Genomic DNA, 22,212 nt, shown 5'->3' with positions numbered 1-22,212 from the left:
TCCTCGTCACCGTGAACAATGGCGAACTCAACCCGATACTGTCTGAAGAGCAAACGGGTACGACATGGATATGTTTATACGGTCCGTTTTCGTTCACTGAATGGGGGCTAACCCTTTGTTTCACTGCAAGTCCATCAGGGTCGCTTCTGGTGTCCTGCCGGCCATTTAAAAGGTGCCGGTGGAACATTCAAATGCCTACACAGGTGCACCCGTGATGGTGGGAATGTACAAGGATCACAATCCTTCTGAGGGGGTGCAAAACTCGAATCCGGAACCTTATGCGGCTCTCTGGTGGGATGATGCAAAGATACTGAATGTGAAGGCACCGTTGCTGCAGCAGGCTTTTCTCTCTCTCTAAGAGGAAGCATCTGCTGGAACACGGCAGTGTGCTGTTTCACAGTAAAGACTTTTTCCTCCACCGAATGGACTTCATCACCAAACAGTCCAAATTGTGATACAGGGGCATTGTCATGAATATCTGTGAGCATAAGCCACAGACGGACTTGCATGTGCAAAGCCGAAACTGCCTGGCATGAAGCCTGGTAGACCTTGCTCAACAAGGACGATGTAACTGTATGGCTTCGATGAAGAGCAGGACTCAATTTCCATGTGGTCGCCAAAGAAGAAGAGAAATGGACAGCCAGCGTCTCTTCCATCACCGGGACCAAAGTATATCTGGGGTCTGAAGCTCGACTGAATAATAATAATAATAAATAACTCATAATCCTGGCTGAATAAGGTTGATCCCAGGACTTCGAAATCTCACAATGGAGGTCTGGGGAAAAAGGAAGAGCAGCCTACGAGGTGTAGCTGCGTGCTGGCCAACTAAAAAACAGTCATCCAAGATCAATTTACGATCCTCCAACTGTGCTTCATCTGGCCATTCCACTGCACTTGTAATAACCTCTAGCAATTCCTACATAAGTTGCTGAAAGTCTGGAAATCCAACCGCTAGGAGGCAAGGCTGCTGGAGAGATTTTCGTAATCCGATGTCACCATAGATATGGCATCCTCCTCCTCCGCATCGAAGGAAACCCCAGTGTGGGCCTCAGGCTAGGACGCAAATGCCCACGTGTAAACTCAACAGAAGAACGTCTAGGCCAATCCAGGGAGAGTGATAAAGAAAACCGTAGGTCGGCCTGTGGGTCAACTCCTTAACCGACGTAAGCACTTCCTAAATTCCATCCTGTGTTGCCACTCAAAAGGGAGAATAATAATGATTCTCGCTTCAATGTGAGTCATAGTACAACACGAGCCATATGAGATTGTACACTGAAGAACAAAATATCTGACTCTGACTGGTGCGACACGAGTGCCTTTATGGAGCCCATGACATAGCTTCCTAGGGGCTTCGCTTAAGCGCCATCAGCCAAAAAATTGATTGTTTAAACATTATTGTTTAAGGGCTTCAGACCATGACACTCAGGGCATGTCCCAATGTGATTACGCAGCTTGAGTTCCTACGAAAGGGAAATGTATTCATTGTGCACTCTTGCATGGGTTTTCCTGTGTCAAAAATATACAGTATATGGAAACTTTTAAATGTAATGCAGACTTTTTTACTTTAAGGTGCTGTGTTAAAACAAAACAAAGCAAACTTAATTTAGTAAACCCCTTATTTCTATAATGTATTGTTTTCAGAAAGACTAGCTACATTGAGCTTACAACAGACATGTGAAGCCATCTATGGTCTTACCTGTGCTTAAGGCATTGCAGTGTGTATATATATATATATATATATATATGCAAGTACATGAAGGGGTTTAAATTCTGGACCTCCAAGTTTCCTCCAGCCAAATATATGTTCTTTTAGAATGATGTTCTATAAAAGGAAATAAACTGGCCTTGTTGCGTTCAGATATTCCTAAAGATTATTTAAAGTATTAGGAGCCTGATGAAAGGAAAACAATATATATTATGGAGTGGGAAACAAACATGTTCTTTGCAGGTGTTCCACTCATGGGAACAGTCAGAATATTATAACCAGTATTGCTGAATTTTTGATTAAAAATATTTATGAAACTATTTATTTTGTTGAAGATTATTTTATGAAAACGAATAGCCTAAGCACATTTAGAAACTTTAACTACAACTGCCACAGTTGTAATAAAAAAGGTTTTAATAGATTCTGATTAATAGATTATCATATTTAATATGATAATATTTTTGTCAAAATTCCACAGTTACTGTTGCTGTAAAATTATGATAAATTGTTTGTAAAGGGGATGTTGTGCATTTGATACATATTTATTTTAGTGCAATAGTCCAGAGTTGACCTGTAATCGCATCACTGTACACTTGCATGAAAACATGCTGCAGATGAGAAGCATGTTATGTGCATTTAAATAAAAAATGCAATATGAATATCACACATTTTGTTTAGGCGGCTGCCGAAAAATTGTCAATGCAGGAGAAACTCTTGTCTCGACTTCTGTAACATTTCAATTACAAGACATATGTTACTGGTAAACACTTGCGTGTATTAGGCTTGTTGAAATGGAAAGTGGAAACCTAACTTGCACATGAAAGGTCAGTGTTTTGAGGCTGTCCCTCTCAGTGGCCACCCACCCACCAAAACACACCCTCTATTTGTTCATTCCCCTCCCCCTTCTATGCTTGTCCAACTACATCTCTCTCTTTATGTGTGCCACTCTCTTTCCAGAGCCATTCTGTAGTAGCCAAAACTTCAATTCAACCCTGGAGTGGAAACCCAAGGCCTGAGCCATGGAAGATTATTACCAGATCCTGGGTGTGCCGAAAAATGCATCCCATGACGATATAAAGAAAGCGTGAGTACCCCGTATTCTGACATGGGCATCTATTTTTATACAGGGAACATGGTAGAGGCATTAATGATAACAGTGACCATACAACATGGGTTAGTTTATACTGCCCAATTTCAGACATCTACTGCTGGTAGTTTTTGCCTCTTTCTCTTATATCCTCCAAAAAACTCACTGCGTAAATAATATGGAGGGTCATTTTTATATATGGAACTATATATGGACTCTATGTAAAGGCAATAATTGTTAAACAATTAATTTGTTTTGATTCAAAAGAGATTTTTGTAAATTCTGAGCGATTCAGATTCATTCAATTAATTGAACAGGGATTGGATTCAGTAACTTTTGAATTTATAGGATTAGGGTTGTCACAATACCAAAATTTCAGTAGTCTGTCGGTACCAATATCAGTGGAATCCCTAAACTTTTTAAGTGGTCAAGAAATTATTCAAGAAAGTAAACAGTCAGTAATTAAGTACAAAATAAAAAGAACAGATCACAGATTCCAATAATAAAAAGGGCTTACTTTTAGGTAGGCCTAGCTAACAGTGTTCAGGTAAACATTCAGAAATTAAAAATAGAAATGAAACATAACATAAAACTTCTTAAATTACAATCATAGACTTCATTATGATAATTAGATATAATAAATTAATACTTATTAAAAGCTGCTAAAGTTATCTAGCCAGGAGCTGAAAGTGGTGTTTGATTAAAAAAGACCTGCCGATTTACAAAATGTACAAAAGTATTTGACCATTAGCTTAGACACACATCTGCTCTGCCATGAGCTCTCTCAAAACACACACACACACACACACACACACACACACACACACACACACACCACCGGCCCGCTCAGTCCTCCAGATGGACAGTCCGCCCCTGATCCGCCCCAAAGTGCGTCGTCCCACCTGGAAAATGCCCGGTATGCCAGACTATGCCAGTCCAGCCCTGACTTGGTACCAAAGTACCAGTACATTTGAAATCTCCCTATATAGCATTGGTTCCTACACTTTTTTTAAAACAATGGCACCCCTTTATACTGTTTTTCCCCATGACACACCAACCACTGAAAAATAAGTAAATAAAATAATATGCTATTGAAAACACTCCTTTTATTTAAAATGTTTAATATTAAACTAAATAAAGGAAAACAATGTAGACTTCAAGTATTTCTAAAGTTAACTTTGCGTGACATTACACTAACAGAGCAAATAGTTCTTTTATTAATTTTTTTATTAAAAACAGCAATTAAACATTTAAAAAATCTTAATATAAAAACATTAAAAAGTAATCTAATGCTAAATAAAACAATTTAAATTATTAACAATCTTTACCGTGTGGTTATTAGATACGGTGTACATTTAATACTGATTCAATGCAGTCAGAGTTTGAATGAGAAGCAGACCTGTCATTGAAATTTATTGGGCTTACAGCTACTGAAGTTATCGAACCAAAAGTGCTTTTTTTTTCTTGTCAATATTGTTGTTTGATTATTCTTAAGGTCTATTAGGCTGCATTTGCAAATTGCACAGATAGGATATTTTGAGATATATGATTTTTGTCCTGTCTGCTTAAACTCTCATAATACATTAACGGCTATGTTTACATGAATATCAAGTGAAGAGGGGCATTTTGACCAAGAAGCACATTTGACTGTCACAACCTGAGGCTGAGACAAAAGCTGAAGCTGCAGTGGGGACAAGCTTACTAAAACTGGACAGTTAAAGACTGCAAAAACATAGCCTGGTCTGATAAATCTCGATTTTAGCAGGCCAGCGGTACACAGATGGTAGGCCCACTGCAGCCTCAGTTTTCTGTTCTTGGCTGACAGAAGTGTAACCTGATGTTGTCTTCTGCTGTTGTAGCCCATCTGCCTCAAGGTTTGACATATTGTGCATTCTGATGCTATTCTGCTCACTGCAATTGTAACAAAGAGTGGTTATCTGAGTTACTGTAGTCAGCCTGAACCAGTCATTCTCCGTTGACCTCTCTCATAAACAAGGCATTTCCATCAGCAGAACTCACTGGATGTTTTTTGTTTTTGGCACCATTCTGAGTAAACTCTAGAGCAGAGATGCCCAAACCAGGGCCCACGGGCATGCCGTATATGACAAGAGGAAATCATAAAGTAGGGGAACCAGGGCAACTTTCATATTTTAATATAATACATTTTGTAGGGTATGAAATTCAGTACAGGATTGGGGGTATTGCGCACAATTTGAATCATACACGCAAGTTGCGGAAAATTGCACATTTTTATTTACTTTACAATGCAGCTGCGAATTAATAAACCAATAGATAAAGAATCAAAATCAAATCAGTAAACGTTTTTTTTTTGCATCAAACTGTAATTCCAGAAGCTAAATCCGCACTGTCTCTCACTCTTGTTCTCATGCAGCTGTCAGCAGTGCATTTGAGCACTTGTTTAATTAGTGAATGTGCGCTTTGTCGTGTAGTTACTGAACATTAGATGTTACAGATGTATAATTTGGATAATAAGATGTACTTTTTAGGAATCAACAAAGCTGTTAACATTGCAAGCGTGTGACGGTGAACACCTTTCGTATCTTGGTGCTCCCTCATTAGTCATTATGCAGCATATATGATTTAAAGGCAGAAATAACACCAATGCAAATGCATGGTGAAGAGAGATACTTAAACAACTGTTGCATCTCTCATCTCCATCTCAAATTCCATCCAGGGTCGGAAATTAATGGAGGCTCTGGGCAAATATAGTTTCAAATACATACATCGCGATCTTCATTCGAATTTTTGCTGAACATTATTTGTTTCATCCCGTTCGTTGTGCAGATTTTACGGAGCCATTGGCGGAAACTCGCGCCGTAGATGCGCACAGATGTGCACTCCACTCTCGCACTCCACATCTGTTTGTTGTCGTGCTCACGCACTAAAATTGTTAAATGCTACAATGTAGTTAATAATAATATTAACAAAAATAATATCTGGATGTTAAATTACCTTGATAAAATAATAATTTTACAGAACAGTTACTTTTGTTGTGTGAAACATATCCCTGATGTTCATTGTTAAATGTTTCTTTTTGCATTGGATTATTCAATTGGCATGAAGGAATTGCTAAGCTTTTATATAAGCTCCTCATTTCAAATCTGGAGAAATGCTGTCATCTCCTCTGTGTCAGTGCATTAGTTTTGTTGGCTGTTAATTTAATAGCCAAAATATTTGGAATTATGTGAATGAGAAAAAGTTTTGTTTCTGTAACAATGCACATTATGCAATGTAGAGATCATGCAACTTTGAAAATTACCTTTTGGAAAGGTAAAAAAATTTCCCCATATGAGCCATGTAAGGGGAGAATTCCTCCCAGACACCCCATTTTCAGAAATTAATTTCAGGCCCTGATTTTGTTATAATGCAATGTTTACTTTCGCCCACGGCTCTCAATCAAGTTTGATATTTGGCCCTTTGCAGGAAAAGGTTTGGGCACCTCTGCTTCAGAAACTGTTTTGTGTGAAAATCCCAGGAGATCAGCAGATACAGAAGCCCGTCTGGCACCAACAATCATGCACGGTCGAAATCACTGAGATCACATTTTTACCCCATTCTGATGGTTGATGTGAACATTAACTGAAGCACCTGACACATATCTGCTTGATTTTACACATTGCATTGCTGCCAAACAATTGGCTGATAAGATAATCGCATGAATAAGTAGGTGTACAGGTATTCCTAATGAAGTGCTCAGTGAGTGTGTACAGTATATGCAAAATAATGTTTCCTGCAATAAAATCATTTAAGTAGTATGCATCACAAGTGTTCATTTTTGCATCCATAATTTTTGCATGTAAGGTCTGTGGTGGTCTTGAGGTGAGATCAGATGTGCATGGAAGCCTTACAAAAAGGTTACCCATAAGTTTGACATTTATTTTCAATGAGAGTGGTGGACAGAATAGAGAGCAGGCACAGTCCCATAAAGAATGATTGAAATAGGATAGTGATTCCCAAATGGGGGTACGCATACTCAGGGTTTATGTAAGCAGGTTCCAGGAAGTATGCGAAAAGATGAACCTAACAAAATCACATGTATGGCTTAAAATAAAATTAGCGACTAGTAAAAATATTGATTGAAATATTGAAACCTTGTGTAATACACATGCTATACAACTTGTATACAATATAATATATACTATTCCAAGACATCATATTTATTGATGAAATACATTAGTAAATTTTTTTAAAAGCTGAAATGTGACCAAAATTAAAATAAAATAAAATGTTGTAAAATTATCCATTTTGATTCTTATGTAAGCAAAATGGACATGATAACTAAAATATCCAGAAATGTAATTAATTATTATTTAAGCATTAATAATAATCAATATTAATGATAATGTTAAAGCTGCTCCATGTAAGATTTTTGTTAAAAATGAACAAATTACCATTTATTGATCGAGTACATAAAACAATCAGAAATTCAAAACAATGTCCTGACCTTACGCCGATTCACTATGTTAAGCCTATAAAAATTATTTGTATTTTAAGTTGTCTTGTTCGATTTGGCTCGAAATCACTGGCTTATGAAGAATGTCATTGCGTCATGTCCATGAAGATAGGAAAGAAGAGCCGGGTTTCTTGTTCCCATGTAAAGAGTAGATGGCAGTAATACGCTGTTTTAATTTGCGAGTAGCCGTTAAAAAGAGAAAGAAACTACAGTAGGGCTATATATATATAGGGCTATATAGATCCCGATGCCGATTCCGAATAAACATGATTGGCAATATTGGAAAATGGCAAACCCATGGATCTGGGAAGTTGCCAAATATATTAAACAGTGGCCAGAGTGTGAAAATAGAACCCGCCACCTGCCAAATATGATGAGGTTGAATCCAGTTCGCAAGCTCCTCGTTCAAATGCGGGTTCATGTGCGGGTAATTTTGCTTATCAACAGGCGTGCCACCTGCTGTAAGAGAGTGACACATGACAAGAAATGCTGTTAGTCACAAAGACACATGCTTGAAGAAACACATTTTATTATATTTTTAAGAACAGACAAAAGAATAGCCGTCAATAGCGGTTACCATCAACTATTTTTTTTATGCGCATTTTAGGATATCACATAAAATCGGCTGAAAACGTATACGCTTGTTTGAGGTGGACATTTTTTATTCGATAAGAAGAAATGCTCATAAACTATGATGGAAACACATTTACCGAATAAACTCCTATTGAATTTAACAGAAATATAAGATGTGCATAAAAAAAATCATGTGACTGAATAATTAATTCATAACTGGACAAACCAGCGGATTCACAAATTAAATTCACAAATTGGAAACATAGCTACTGCTTATTCTGATTCGCTGTTTGTTCAGAGGCATGCAGCATGAGCTGGAATAGGTCTCGTGTCTTGTGCAACAAGTGCATGTAAAGAGTTTTCACTCTTTTTTTTTTTTTTTTTCTGTTTAATTCATATGAAAATTGTTTGCAAGAATTCTGTTGTCTATTGGAATGCTGCAAATGATCTCCGATCATCTTGGGAGGTGCTGTGACTTTAGTTCACTTTATTTCTGCAGGTTCAGTAGCCTAATATATATCTTTGTATTAAAGAAACAAAGATGAAAGTGAATAAATCATAAAGTAATACAAGACACATTCACCTTGAACGTAAAATTGACTTATAAAACTTTGGCAGTATAAACTGTATTACCAAAACACAATACAAACACACGTTCAATAAGAACACACTTTTGGCTGCATTATTTTGGGAACACAATGGAATTTATTAGGCTTATTTATTTTGATTAAGATTGTCTTTACATATATTGTCTTTAGTTCTTATTCTGTAGGCTATTAGTAATTTTCCACCTATTCATTCGTTCAAAAATGTGAGTACGAGTGTTGTTTATCTTCATCAAAGCAAGTAATAAAAAAATAGTTTTAAATGTTTAATCATGTAACATTATATCAACATGAAAATAGCATGTTATGACTCTGGCTCTGAGTATCTTGAGTCATGATCACACAGAGGCAATAAGCTCAAATCATGAGATTCATCTGCCAGAAGAGCAGAGCCGAAAGAAGAATCACGTTTAGTGTTCTTCTACAAATTGTTTGCAAATATAAGTTTCAAACACAGATGTTGCAAGAGAGCGCAATGTTACATAGTGCAGCTTTAAATTATATAATTTTGGATATAGCTTTGTTTTTCTATTGATGAAGGGGTATTTCAGCCTTATTAATGGTGGTACCTATGGCAAAAATGTTGGGAAACACTGATATAGAAGAGGAGTATTCATCAGAGCTGTGTGTTGGAATGCATGCCGTACCACTCCGAGTACATTGCTGCCCTGCAGTATGTCACCAGTAGTTTGCACATGTAACCTAATTTCTTTAAATGTTTAAAGATAAGTATATTTTGAAACATTGTAAGCTACTTAAAATAATAGTGATTCATTCAGATTTTTACAATTTAGATGGATTTTTGACCAAGACAATTGATTATGTAAAAGTAATATTTAAAAATGAAAAAAGATAATTATGTAAGAGTCATATTTTAAGATGAATGCAGTTACTTTGGCTGGATTTATAATTAATGCATTGAGAAAATGTATGAATATTTACAACCCTAATAGGCATGTAACGTTCAGCATTTTGTGGAATGCATTCACATTCTGTCCTTGCCTTATTCATCTACTCCCTCTCTTGTCCTTTTTTTGTTTTTCAGGTAAGCTAACTTCTATTGAATCCTCATTCTGTAGGTCACTGCATTTGCTGATTTGTTCAGAGGGAATTTTCTAAAGAGCATACCTATGAAGGGCAAAGGCTATTAAAAGATGTGCAAAGGACAAATCCCCTTGTGTATGGAGTGTTTGGTTTACGCCTTTGACCCTGCCGTGTGCTGCTGGTTCTGTATTGCTGACTCAGTCGTAGTGTGCAGAGCTACAGAGATGCTGTCACACCAACTAAAGTCACATTGTGTAGCATGACCTATGTTGAAAGAGGTTGTTAGGAGTTGCCTGACATGTAATACATTGATGTGTTAGCATCATAAATGAGGACAGTGCAGTGCATTTTGATGAGATATTTGTTTCCTCAAACATCCTTGAACTGTTATGAATTGATGAATAGTGATGCCCTCTGTTTCACTGATATTAAAAGATGTTATAACATCTGTCAAGTGTTGAGGGATTTGTTTTTAATGAAGCAGTTTTCATAATTGTTTTATTTACTCATAATTTAATTTTTGCTGTGCCTTTGGATTGAATGTTATTATTATTTAAAATATAGCCTAATTTATTGTGATGGTGTACTGTATGTGTTTTTACAGGTACAAAAAACAAGCATTAAAGTGGCATCCAGACAAAAACCCAGGAAACAAAGAAGATGCAGAGATAAAGTTCAAAGAGATCTCAGAGGCATATGAAGTCCTGTCAGATGGTATGAACTATATATTTTATTACTTCATCAAATATGATGCACTGTTCAATTTGGGAATTCATGTTTTTTTTTTTACTGGCTTAAATTATGTCCAGCGCTAGGAGATGGCTACCGGTTCTTGATGATTTTAGTAAAGCCTCAAATGTCTTCATCATCTTTTAGGGAGGTCAGAAGTACCAGTAATTCTGTATCAAGTTGTATCTAAAATGTAATTTTTTTTTTAACATTAAGTAATGTACTGTATATAAGTAATGATACCAGTCTTTACACAGTATCGGTAATGCCAAATACTTCAGGCAATTCTGTACCCATGTGCTGTCTTATTGGCAGCTGTTTTAAAGCATTCACCTCAGGCCGTGGAGAGCTGCACATACAGGACCGTATGGTGTGAGATTAATGCGTATGTGCGCACAGGCAAGAAGAGAGCTTTTGACTCGCGATTACAGCAGTGTATGTGAGCATTAAAAATGGTCTTTGTGAGATATTGGAAACTATTAAATGATAGATCTATTTTTTTTTTATATATTTAGATGTATAAAAACAAAGAGTAATGTGAAGATGTGCTCAGGGAATTTTCAAACATTTAGTCATGAGTCACCAGGAAGTTTTGCACAAAAAAACCCAATTCCATGAACCTCACGAACTTTTGCTAATCCAGTTAAGATTTTTCTCATAATCATCTATTCTATCATATTTACAACCTGCTAACTACAAAAATAACTAAACACCTGACAAATCAGTAACATAAAACTGTCAATCCTACACATCGTGTTTTGAACTACAGAAAGCCGAAAAGTGCAAAAAGTGTTTTTTTTCCATCATGTCTCAAAATGCAAAGTGTTGAAAGCACAGAACTTCTGAGCCTTAAAGGTCAAGTCATTTCTATTTGTATAGCGCTTTTCACAACACATTGTTTCAAAACAGCTTTACAGAAAATTATGCTGTAACAGGTTTTGTGGGACATTAAGATTTAGTTGATTTAAATTACACTTCACAGATGTTACATGGCCCTAAATATCCACTGACCCTTGAACCACCCCTGGCATAAATAATATTTGTTTGTCTTTACAAATTGACTTTTTGTAATGTAAGGCATCATTTACAGTCAGCCGGTTGAAATGGAAAAAGCAACCCTGACAGGGTGGTCACCCTTTATCACCCTGAAGGGGTTTATTTTGTGATAAGATGGTTGACTGTACATCATTATTGCATGGCTACTAACCAAATAAATAAATACATGGACACAAAATATTTATTTGCATTGAAATTGTTATGTCTGAAGAAAGAAATTGCTGAACATCTGAATTCCACCAAAAGTTTGCGTTGGAGTTCTTTTTTTGTTTATTTTGTGAAATGAGTGTCTGGCTGCTCATTATCCAGCTTATTACAAGACTACTTACATTTACATTTACATGTATTCATTTGGCAGATGCTTTTATCCAAAGCGACTTACAAAAGAGGAAAAACATCCGCAAATCATCTTAGGGAGACAGTGGTACGAAAAGTGCCATATTACAAAGTTTCACTATCATCAGAATAGTATACAAAACAGATTTAATTGCAACAAGAAATGTACATTTTTTTAAAATTTTTTTATTTTGTTTTATTTTTAAGTGACTGGTTAAGTGCTTTTGGAAAAGATGTGTTTTTAACCGTTGCCAAATAAATAAATAAATGGCCATAAAACAATAATTTGAGTTGAAATTATTTTATTTTCTTAATTGTCGTGATCGTAGAGTGATACAAGAAGTTGGAAATATGATTTTCAATACCCAGATGATTGTAACTGCCATATTGGCATTAGATGGTTCCATTGACCAATCAAAATCATGTATTCCAGAGACCCGTGCAATAAGTGATATTATCAAATCGTTGTGGAATGGACAATATTCAGCTGAAAATGGCAGGAAGCATGTTCAACAATGAGAGTACACAGAATAAATCGTGACAGTTGAATCAGCAGCAAAGGCTTGAATTCTGGATATTTTAATGCTTGTGCCGTCTTAAAATCTTTTACCTAATTTGGTCTTCCCGGTCAAAAATGATTGGCCTATTAAAAATATCTTCTAAATATCTCATTATGCTATATTATCACCAAAAAGTGGATTCGATCTTTTTGTCAACTTGTTTTCTTTCAATTAGGACAGGTTTTGTATTTCTGTTTGGAACTTACTAAGCGTAGGCCTCATTGACCTGAGCATATAATAATTTTAAGTTAAAAAAGCATTTTTTTGTGGATAATTTTGGCAATATTAAATAAAATATGAAAACATTCCATTCTATTTATCACACTATTGTGCTTTAATGTTGAAACATGAAGTTTGTTTTGAAAAACCTTTATTTAGTAAGTAATTGCACAAAGTCACACGTGGTGTTCCCAGTTGAAATGACTAGCCACAGTCACAAAAAACAAGACTTTTATTTTTAAATGAACCAGGGCAAGTGGTCTAGTGTCATGATCAAGGATGTGATCAAGAGCCTCATGCACAGAGAACCGTTTGGCCATTGTGCTACCTCAAATTGAATGATGAGTAAAGCCCTATGTGAATTTAAATACCTTAGCTGTGGGAAAGCTTCTGTATATTAGTAAACATTATATAAAATGAAATGTGGGCACAGTACAAATACGTTGAAATGAACAAAATGTCAAGCTTGTACCCAAAGAAATTACTTTCCATGGTTCAGTAAACTAGTGTTGTCACTGTACCAAAATTTCAGTAGTCAGTACTGATACCAGTGAAATTTCACGGGTCTTGATATCAATTTTGATACCACAGCAAAAATATTCTAATATGATAATGTGCTGAACACACCAGTTTAGTTATTTTTTATAATTTAATAATTATAGTTTATTATTATTATTTTCCAGAACTCCTTGTTTTAAAGTTTAATTTCATTTCATCATAAAATTAAATTCAATTTAAAAATTTTAACAAGTGAAAATATACATTTTCAACATGTCATTTGCATTTTTTTCAATCTTTTATTCAACAGCTGTCTTGTGATTATATTGTTTGATTTGTATTTTTTTTTATGTATTATTATTACAGTGAATATACAATTTTACTCTGCAGTTGTTATATATTTCTGTCCCAATTTCTTAAATTTCAGGCATCTAGATTTTATTTTGTATTGTGCTTTTATTATGATGTTGGTTTTTTGCCAGAAGATTCACTTTACTGGATAAACAGTTCCAGACATGGCCCACTGTGATAAGTGAAGACTTAAGTCTTGTCTGAAATCTCATCTGTTTACACTGGCTGTTGAGTCTGACAAATGAAATGTAGGACACAGTTTTGAAGTGTTTGTATTTTAGATTACTGGTGTTTGTGTATGGTATGGTAATTTTTAAATATTATGTTTTAAATTCTATTATTGTGAAGCACTCAGCTGGTCAACTGTTGTATTAAATGCTATACTGCTATAACCTGTGACAGGGTCATGGTCGCCCAATGCTCATTGATATGCATGAATTGCTGAAAAACGTAATGCTGGCCATGAGCGAATGGTGTCAGAACACAGTACATCGCAGCTTGCTGTGTTTGAGGCTACGTCGCCGCAGACCGGCCAGAGTGCTGAACCCTGTCCAATGCCAAAAGCACCTACAAATGGGTACGTGAGCATCAGAACTGGACCATGGAGCAATGGAAGATGGCCTGGGCTGATGAATTACGTTTTCTTTTAGATCATGTGGACGCCAGGTGTTTGTGTGTCATTTACTTTGGGGAAGTGATGGCAGCAGGATGCTCTATGGGAAGAAGGCAGGCCGGCAGAGGCAGTGTGATGCTCTGGGCAATGTTCTGCTGGGAAACCCCGTGTCCTGGCATTCATGTGGATGTTACTTTGACACGTACAAACTACCTAAAGATTGTTGCAGACCACGTAACCCCCTTCATGGCAACGGTATACCCTGATGGCAGTGGCCTCTTTCAGCTGGATAATGCGCCCTACCACACTGCAAAAATTGTTCAAGAATGGTTTGAAGAACATGACAAAGAATTCAAGGTGTTGACATGGCCACCAAATTCCCCAGATCTCAATCCGATTGAGCATCTATGGGATGTGCTGAACCAACAAGTCCGATCCATGGAGGCCCCACCTCGCTTGATCTGCTGCTAACGTTTTGGTGCCAGATACCACAAGACACCTTCAGAGGTTTTGTGGATTCCATGCCTCGACAGGTCAGAGCTGTTTTGTTGGCACGAGGGGGACCTACATGATATTAGGCAGGTGGTTTTAATGTTGAGGCAGATTGGTGTATGTGCTCATCTAATGCATGAACATGCTTCTGAACTAATTTTTTCTCTTATTTTTATTCTCCCATTTTCAATGGCCAATAATTTAATTTTGATACCCTGTGAACAAAGTCAAAAGTTTTAGTCCAATAGGATAGTACAGTAACAGTAACTAGCATTTTCAGGCAAAAGAAAATCCTCATGGGTCAAAATGACCAGAAGACAACATGAGGGTTAAGTGAACATGTTGAGCAATTAAACACGTCCTCAGTGTTAAGAATAGGTAGGAATTATGAGTGAAACCAGAGGGCGACACTCTCCTGGCCTAGATGCTTAATTTCCAAGCCAACATTTCTAAACTGTTCAGAAATAACCACATCTGGAATGTGACCGCATGTCCTTTCTGCTTTTGTTTTTATGCAGATTTTGCCATGTTGTGTCTGATAAATAAATTATGTCCTTCCTAAATAGGGTTGTTTTTTGTAAATATAATTATCTTTATATACAAAATAAAATAAGTTATGGTATGTCTCAGTCCTTTTTAAATATATACTGTAGGTAAACGTGCGCGCACGTGTGTGCGCGCGTGTGCGTGTGTGTGTGTTTGTGTGTGTGTGTGTGTGAATGTATTTGCATTGGCGTATGAATGCATAATTTATAGACAGAGTCAAGTCACAGCAAGTAGATACTAAGTAGAATAGCCTTTTGTCCATTTGTCCACATGTGTGTATAAATGTGTGTATAAAAGTGTTTTTATCAGTGTCTTGATATTATCCTTCACCAAGCATGGATAATCACTTGCAGTAACAGTGGACTACTGTTGTGAAACAGTTATGACAACATTTGGCAGCTGTTTCTAAGAACAGAACTATTTACTGGCTCTGATGTTGTTCTCCCAGTATGAGGTTTGTTTGTTTTGGGCACATTAACTCAAGCCTGTGTACTTTTTCATTGTGCACCCTGGTGTGTAATTTTTAAAAGTGTAATTTTCACATGCAAATCAAGACCTTGATTAGCTGGTTATGGTGTATTTCAATGAGTTCACTCTGAACACCCCTGCTGTAAGTGTACTTTATGTATTGATGTTAATTTAATTCCATGTATAACTGAAGGAAAGTTGGCTTGTGTGTCACATTGAACTTTTTCCCATTTTTCAGCTTTGCCTTTTTTCAGCATTTTACACTTCTGTGTTACACACTGTGTGCCACATTCATAATTGAACAAAGCATTATGGATGAGCTAAAATGGTTCAATGGAATTAGTAGCACAGTCAGTTGAACTTTGTGCAACAATGTGTGGTGGGAGAAGTGTGCAATTTATGTAAATCAAAATAATCAGTCAGTGCCTGTTTTTACTGTCAATTAATTGACTGAGTAAAACAAAGTCACATTCTCTTTCTTCCATACAGAAGGGAAACGTAGACAGTATGATAGATATGGTACAGAAGGCTTGTCTAGGAGAGGTAAGTGAAGATATTCCTTATTTAGTGTTTTATTATCTGTTTTTACTTCATTTTTTTAAATGTGATTTTCCTCTAAGTTTAATAATGTTTTTTTTTTGGGGTTGGGAAAGGATGCCATTATGATAATCATGATTTCATGGGTGGATTCACATTCCGTAATCCAGAAGATGTCTTCAGGGAATTCTTTGGAGGCAGAGATCCATTTGCAGATTTCTTTGGTAGGTGCATAAGTAATGTACAGTATTATTGATTTCTAATGGGAAAGATGTACATGGAAGAAAATATATAAATTACTTACTGAAAGCATGGTTTATTTAATTCATTTCATTGTATAATAATTAGACAACATTTAACTAATTGCAGCAAAAGTAGTTTCTTTGCCAAGACACTGTATAGTCTCAGTGAAAACAGGTTCTTTGGCCAAGTGTTAAAAATAAGAACTTAATTCCCAAAGATGAGGAAATGAAGGTCATTTCATTTCTCACAGAGACTCTGTCAAAGCAATGATGTGATTTGAATTATAATTAGGCAATTAGGTTTTGCATGAGATTATTGGGGCCTGGGGTCATTTGCAGATTAGCTTTTTGCTAATCTCCCATAAGCATAGTTTTCAATAAAAATACTCAAGCAAAATGTGTTCTTAACGTGTGTGTGTGTGTGTGTGTGTGTGTGTGTGTGTGTGTGTGTGTGTGTGTGTGTGTGTGTTATACATACACACACTTTTCACTATGAAATTTAAGTCTTTCCACATTTACCCCTTTTCCAGTAGTGGTAAATGATTGGTGCCCAATCTGGGAATGGTCAGAAGAATTGGCTCCACACTGGCCACTTCAACCTTCTGGTCTCAAACCAGGAACTATTAGCGTCATTGCGGGGGCAGTATAATGTCCTCACCCACATACATCTTTCAAAACAACATCCACTCAATCTAGCTAGATTGATGCAAATAAATAAATAAACAAATGAACATGGATCACATTATTATTAACAAAGCTATTTACACAGGAAGGGCCAGATGTGTTGTAAAGTGCATTCAGCTGACAGGCGTTTTGACTGTGAAAAAAAACTGTGCACCCGACGGCCATATTTTGCATAACAACCAGCCAATCAAATGGATCTTGTGATTTTTGAAAGCTATGAATGGCCTTTGGGGAGTCAAGGGGCATGCCTGATACAAATTTGCTGTGCTGTTTAATACTGGTAAGTTCTTAAAAGCAAGAATGATTGTATAGGATCACTTTTTTGCATTTACTGACCTATTAAAAATGCTTTATGGATAGTGCCACCCAATGTCCACTGGCCCCAACTACTGGAAGCAAATAACAGAATGGCATGTGTGTAGTACATACAGGAACTCTAAATATGGCGAGAGCGCTCAGACCAGCAAGTGGGTCGAGAGGAGACCATGCATCATCCACTAGGAATGTTCTCAGAAATAGCTTCCAAATAAAATAAGAGGAGCAAGAGAAAGGGAATGCTATTATAGCATGGGGGCTAGAGAGTATTTGTAGTTTTGTTCAAATAAAAGGAAGGAAATAACACATATATGTTTATCTGTTCACAAAATTTCAAAGTATTTAGTTATTAGTCAAATGTATACTGTTTAAGTATTCAAGGTGTGAATATTTCTTAAACAACTTCCTTGATGATAGAAGGTCATTGGTGTTTACTTGTATTTATGTAGCCATGACAGGACCGTGGTGGGTTAGAATAACAGTATGTGTGATTGTGAGAAGATATCAGGTGTGGTTTAGCCTGCCAAATCAAACTGCTTCAAGGAGATGGAAAAAAAAGTTCAAATGAAAGTGTTGAGTGCCTGAAAATGAAGATACATTGATTTACACACTCACCAACCACTTTATTAGGTACACCTGTACACCTACTTATTGATGCAATTATCTAATCAGCCAATCGTGTGGCAGCAGTTTAATGTAAAAACTCATTCAGTTATGGGTTAGGAGCTTCAGTTAATGTTCACATCAACCATCAGAATGGGGAAAATGTGATCTCAGTGATTTTGACCGTGCCATGATTGTTGGAGCCAGACAGGCTGGTTTGAGTATTTCTATAACTGTTGATCTCCTGGGATTTTCATGCACAACAATCTCAAAGAATGCTCAGAATGGTGCCAAAAACTAAAAAACATCCAGTTAGTGGCAGTTCTGCGGATGGAAACTCCTTGATGGTGAGAGAGATCAACAGAGAATGGCCAGACTGGTCAAGCTGCAGAAAGACTACGGTAACTCAGATAACCACTCTGTACAATGTTCTGTGTAGAATAACATCTCAGAATGCACAACATGTAGAACCTTGAGGTGGATGGGCTACAAGAGCTGACCACCATGTCGGGTTCCACTTCTGTCATCCAAGAACAGAAAATTGAGGCAGTGGGCTTACCATTTGTGTACCTCAGCAGAAATCAAGATTCAACAGACCAGGCCATGTTTTTCCAGTCTTTAACTGTCCAGTTGTGTTAACTTATGCCCACTGTTGTTACCCATCCGCCTCAAGGTTTGACATGTTGTGCATTCTGATGCTATTCTGTTCACTACCATTGTAACACAGAGTGGTTATCTGAGTTATCATAGCCTTTCTGTCAGCTCGAACCAGTCTGGCCATTCTCTGTCTTGGCTGATTAGATAATCGCATGAATAAGTAGGTGGAATTCATTAATTCATAATTAAGTGCTCAGTAAGTGTTTGCATAATACATCATTTGTTTAAAACTATGTAGAAATCATATCTTGATTATTCTATATTATATTTCTAATATATTTCTATATTTCAAATCCCATGCATGAATTTCAAGATATATTGAATATTGTCAGTGGTACCACTTTATGCTCTACCATTAAGGTTATCTGCTTTTAGGGACACACACACACACACACACACACACACTTTCAACCATACATGCAGTAGTGTCTAATGAAAAAAAGATTTTTCACTAAACTCATTGTTCTTTCTCATGATTTAGCTGATGATCCCTTTGAAAATTTCTTTGGTGGTGGACGACGTCATAGGGATGTGAGCAGGAGCAGGACGGCTGGTTCATTCTTTTCCGGTTTCTCTCCATTTGGTCCCGTCTTTCCTGGGTTTAACTCAGGTATGTTAATCTGTGTTTGGCTAGTGTTTTTTTTTTTTAGCCTAAATCCTGAAGTCCTCGGTACATGTTTGGTGTTTTTGAGTATCTGTGTATAAACTTCACGATCTCTTCAGGTTTCACCTCATTTGGCCCGATGGGTGGGGGTGGTATCGCCTCTTTCTCCTCCCCTTCATTTGGAGGTGGAGGAGGAATGGGAAACTTCCGCTCCGTTTCCACATCCACCAAATTTGTCAATGGAAGAAGGATTACAACGAAACGGTACTAAAGAACATTCTGTAATGGCTTTTAATTGTTGTTTAAATTGTGATTCATCATTTATGCATGTGACGCAGTAACACATACATCAACTCATGTTATCTAGTCCCACTAAATATCTATGCAAATTGCTAATAAACCAGTTGCTTATTTGACTAAACTTTTACAAAGATCTTGTGAGTAGCTATGGTATTGGTAAAAACATGTTTTTTGACTGTACAGGTATTGACTGAGATTATTGTGTTATTACAGTATTGTAGAGAATGGTCAAGAGAGGGTGGAAGTAGAGGAAGACGGTCAGCTCCGATCTCTCACAGTCAATGGTGAGGAGCAGCTTCTCCGACTGGACAACAAGTGATTTCTGAACTCAGAAGCTAAACATTCGAAACATGTAACCCAAACATTCCTAAACATAACCAACCCTTCAAAACAGGCTGATGGCTACAGTACTAAAGCACCTGCTCTCCACTAGTCAACAAACCAAGTGTAGGTCACATGAGACGCATCCAAGTGGTGTGTGCTTTTATTTGGTCCTGTTACCTTCCGCACAGTGAAAAGCAGACAAAAACAGGGTGAACTTCCATTTATTCCTCACCAGATCATAAGGCTCAGTTTTGAACAAGCACAATTGATTCTTTTCTATCAGCCAATGGCCTTTCTTTGCTGTTATATTGCCTTGAAACTGGAGCTTAACAGGTTGTATCTGCTTTCTTCTATAGAGCTGTACTACTGTTCATCTAAACTGTTGAAGTCTTAACCTCTCCACACTTAATATTTAATATATGATCTAACTAATGTTAGTAATTACCATTTGTTCATGATATTAGACTATTGATAAATTATTGCATTTATTTGTCACTCATTTTGGCTTCTCACCTTACTGTTGCTTAACCTGAAACTACAATATTAAGAATATATAACGTGTGACTTTATGCTCCGATTTTGTGTTCTTTGTAAGAAAAATGTAAAAAGATGGAGAGTTACAGGTTCAATAAATCTCACTTTCACCAGTTTGGAATGTTGCACTCACATTTTGTTTGCGATGGTTTCAAGAAACACAGAATTGCCTCTAATTTAGGTGTGTGTCCTCTTGCTTGGCTGCTGTATGTGTCTCATATGTGTTTCATCCCTGCACTCATAAACGTAAAAGGAGCTTAACATTTCTCTTCCATCTGCTTTGACCATCACCTTATTGCTAGTGCCATTCTCTAAAATATGCACACAAGCATGAGCGCATAACTAATTTTTCAGTTGATCTTGTTCAGCAGAGCTCCTTTTTTGTTCTCTTGGAGGGTGCTTATCAATTTATGCGCACACAGACAGGGTATAACCTTTGATAAACATCAAGTTTGTATTAAAATCACATCGTTGGTTAAACTTCAATAGACATGATGTGTGGCAGGATCAATACATCAGCAATGTTCATTCATCCAAAACTTTTATACTGATGATCTTGGTATCTAAAAAGCCATCGGTAGTAAAACTCATATTGAATTTGCCCGAATATATATATATATATATATATATATATATATATATATATATATATATTTTTTTTTTTTCACAGAAATAAGGAAATGAAGAAGAGGGATCAAGCAAAGCTTGCAGTAAAAAAAAGTTTATTTTAATTTAAAGTAATAAAAGAAACCATCATAAATGCATTGATTTCTTTTATTATTTTTAAATTATTATTATTATTTTTACAGCACGTTTTGCTGGATCTCTCTTCATTCCTGTTGATTAAAGTGGTTGAGTTTTGCCAGATCTACTCTTGCAGCTGAAATAAGTAAATCCCTCCCATCAAAGGACTTTAGGCTCACTTTATCATTTGCTCTCACGCACAAATCTCCATATGGCCAATTTCTTTTAGTACTGAAATCCTTAGATATTTCGTTTTAAAACAATAATTATAATCTTAAAAATTTGTATTAAATGCAAAATAACTTTCACTATTTTGTTGATTAAAAAATTAGTTTTAGAGGTTTTTGTTGGAGCAGAGTATATTCACTGCAATTAGGAGTCTTTTTACAATAAGTTATTACCTGATATGAAATGATCCAGGATTTAGAGCAGCTGTTTGAGATGGTCAAAATAAAGGTGTTTTCATGGAGAAACCAAGAGACAGCTAATGTTAGTTTTGTGAAATTGTTTTATGACGCTACATGTAGTCATGATGTGGTGATTGTTCATGCCCTCATTTAGATAAGTCCAAAGGAACTGTGTGGATACCTCCTTTTGGAATATGTCTGATAAAATTGTTTGTCTTACATGCTGCAGCAAGAGTCTTTTCCTAGTCCTATGTTTTTGAGAACGACAGGCCTACAGCTAAAACATGCACAAGGTAATTTTTGTTCTTTGCAATGCAGGTCTTGGGACATATAATATTTTTTTTTTCTGCGAGTTGTATTTAAAAAAAAAAAAAAAAAAAAAAACTCTTTCATGACGTAAAAATGGATGTAAATAACCTACTCAAATATTCAGATTTTATTATTATTTTTATTTTTTATAATACCATGTCATCTATCAGATCTGAGACATAAAAGCCACCTTAGCTAAACAGGATTTGCCTTGGCATCAGGGAGGGGTGTAATTAAAGCATAAGTAATAGTGTATGATCATGTAAAGATAACTTGCTCACAATACTCAAAAACAATCCAGAAGTGCTTTTTAAAATGGGATCAGCACATTGTTTTGTGGGAGCATTGTCAGAAAGTAAGCCAACTCTTTAATACAATGTTGGGTAACCTTTTAAAAGAACAAAATAGACAGAAAAACCCATTATTGTATGCCCTTGTTTAAGTGAGGAAATGAAACACCATAATAAATTGACTTTTCTAAATTATATTTTACATGTTAGATGATCACATTATGAACTTTGCTTGAGTAAGATTCTTGTTAACTGGCTGGACATTGGGTTCCAATGGAAGTATTTTCAAGCTAAAGTGTCCTTCAT

General features: G+C 36.3%; 1 protein-coding gene across 2 annotated transcripts in view; it reads left to right on the top strand.

Annotated features, from left to right (window-relative positions):
* The window catches only part of dnajb6b (DnaJ heat shock protein family (Hsp40) member B6b), a 59,610-nt gene that overhangs the window by 25,168 nt on the left and 12,230 nt on the right, over nt 1-22,212 (top strand). The window contains exons 2-8 of one of the 2 annotated variants that reach the window (XM_052139760.1): nt 2,663-2,789; nt 10,093-10,202; nt 15,846-15,899; nt 16,010-16,117; nt 18,876-19,004; nt 19,118-19,262; nt 19,512-19,582. In XM_052139760.1, coding sequence (XP_051995720.1) covers nt 2,725-2,789; nt 10,093-10,202; nt 15,846-15,899; nt 16,010-16,117; nt 18,876-19,004; nt 19,118-19,262; nt 19,512-19,582 — 682 coding nt within the window. In that variant the 5' untranslated portion in view covers nt 2,663-2,724. Of the gene's footprint in view, nt 1-2,662; nt 2,790-10,092; nt 10,203-15,845; nt 15,900-16,009; nt 16,118-18,875; nt 19,005-19,117; nt 19,263-19,511; nt 20,564-22,212 lie in introns of those variants that run through there. The other variant, XM_052139768.1, reaches the window with a different exon arrangement.

The sequence above is a fragment of the Xyrauchen texanus genome, chromosome 2 (genome assembly GCF_025860055.1).
Source record: "Xyrauchen texanus isolate HMW12.3.18 chromosome 2, RBS_HiC_50CHRs, whole genome shotgun sequence".
Classification (NCBI taxonomy): domain Eukaryota; kingdom Metazoa; phylum Chordata; class Actinopteri; order Cypriniformes; family Catostomidae; genus Xyrauchen; species Xyrauchen texanus.
Note: the sequence above shows the minus strand (reverse complement) of the source record. Positions and strands in the feature narration are given on the sequence as shown.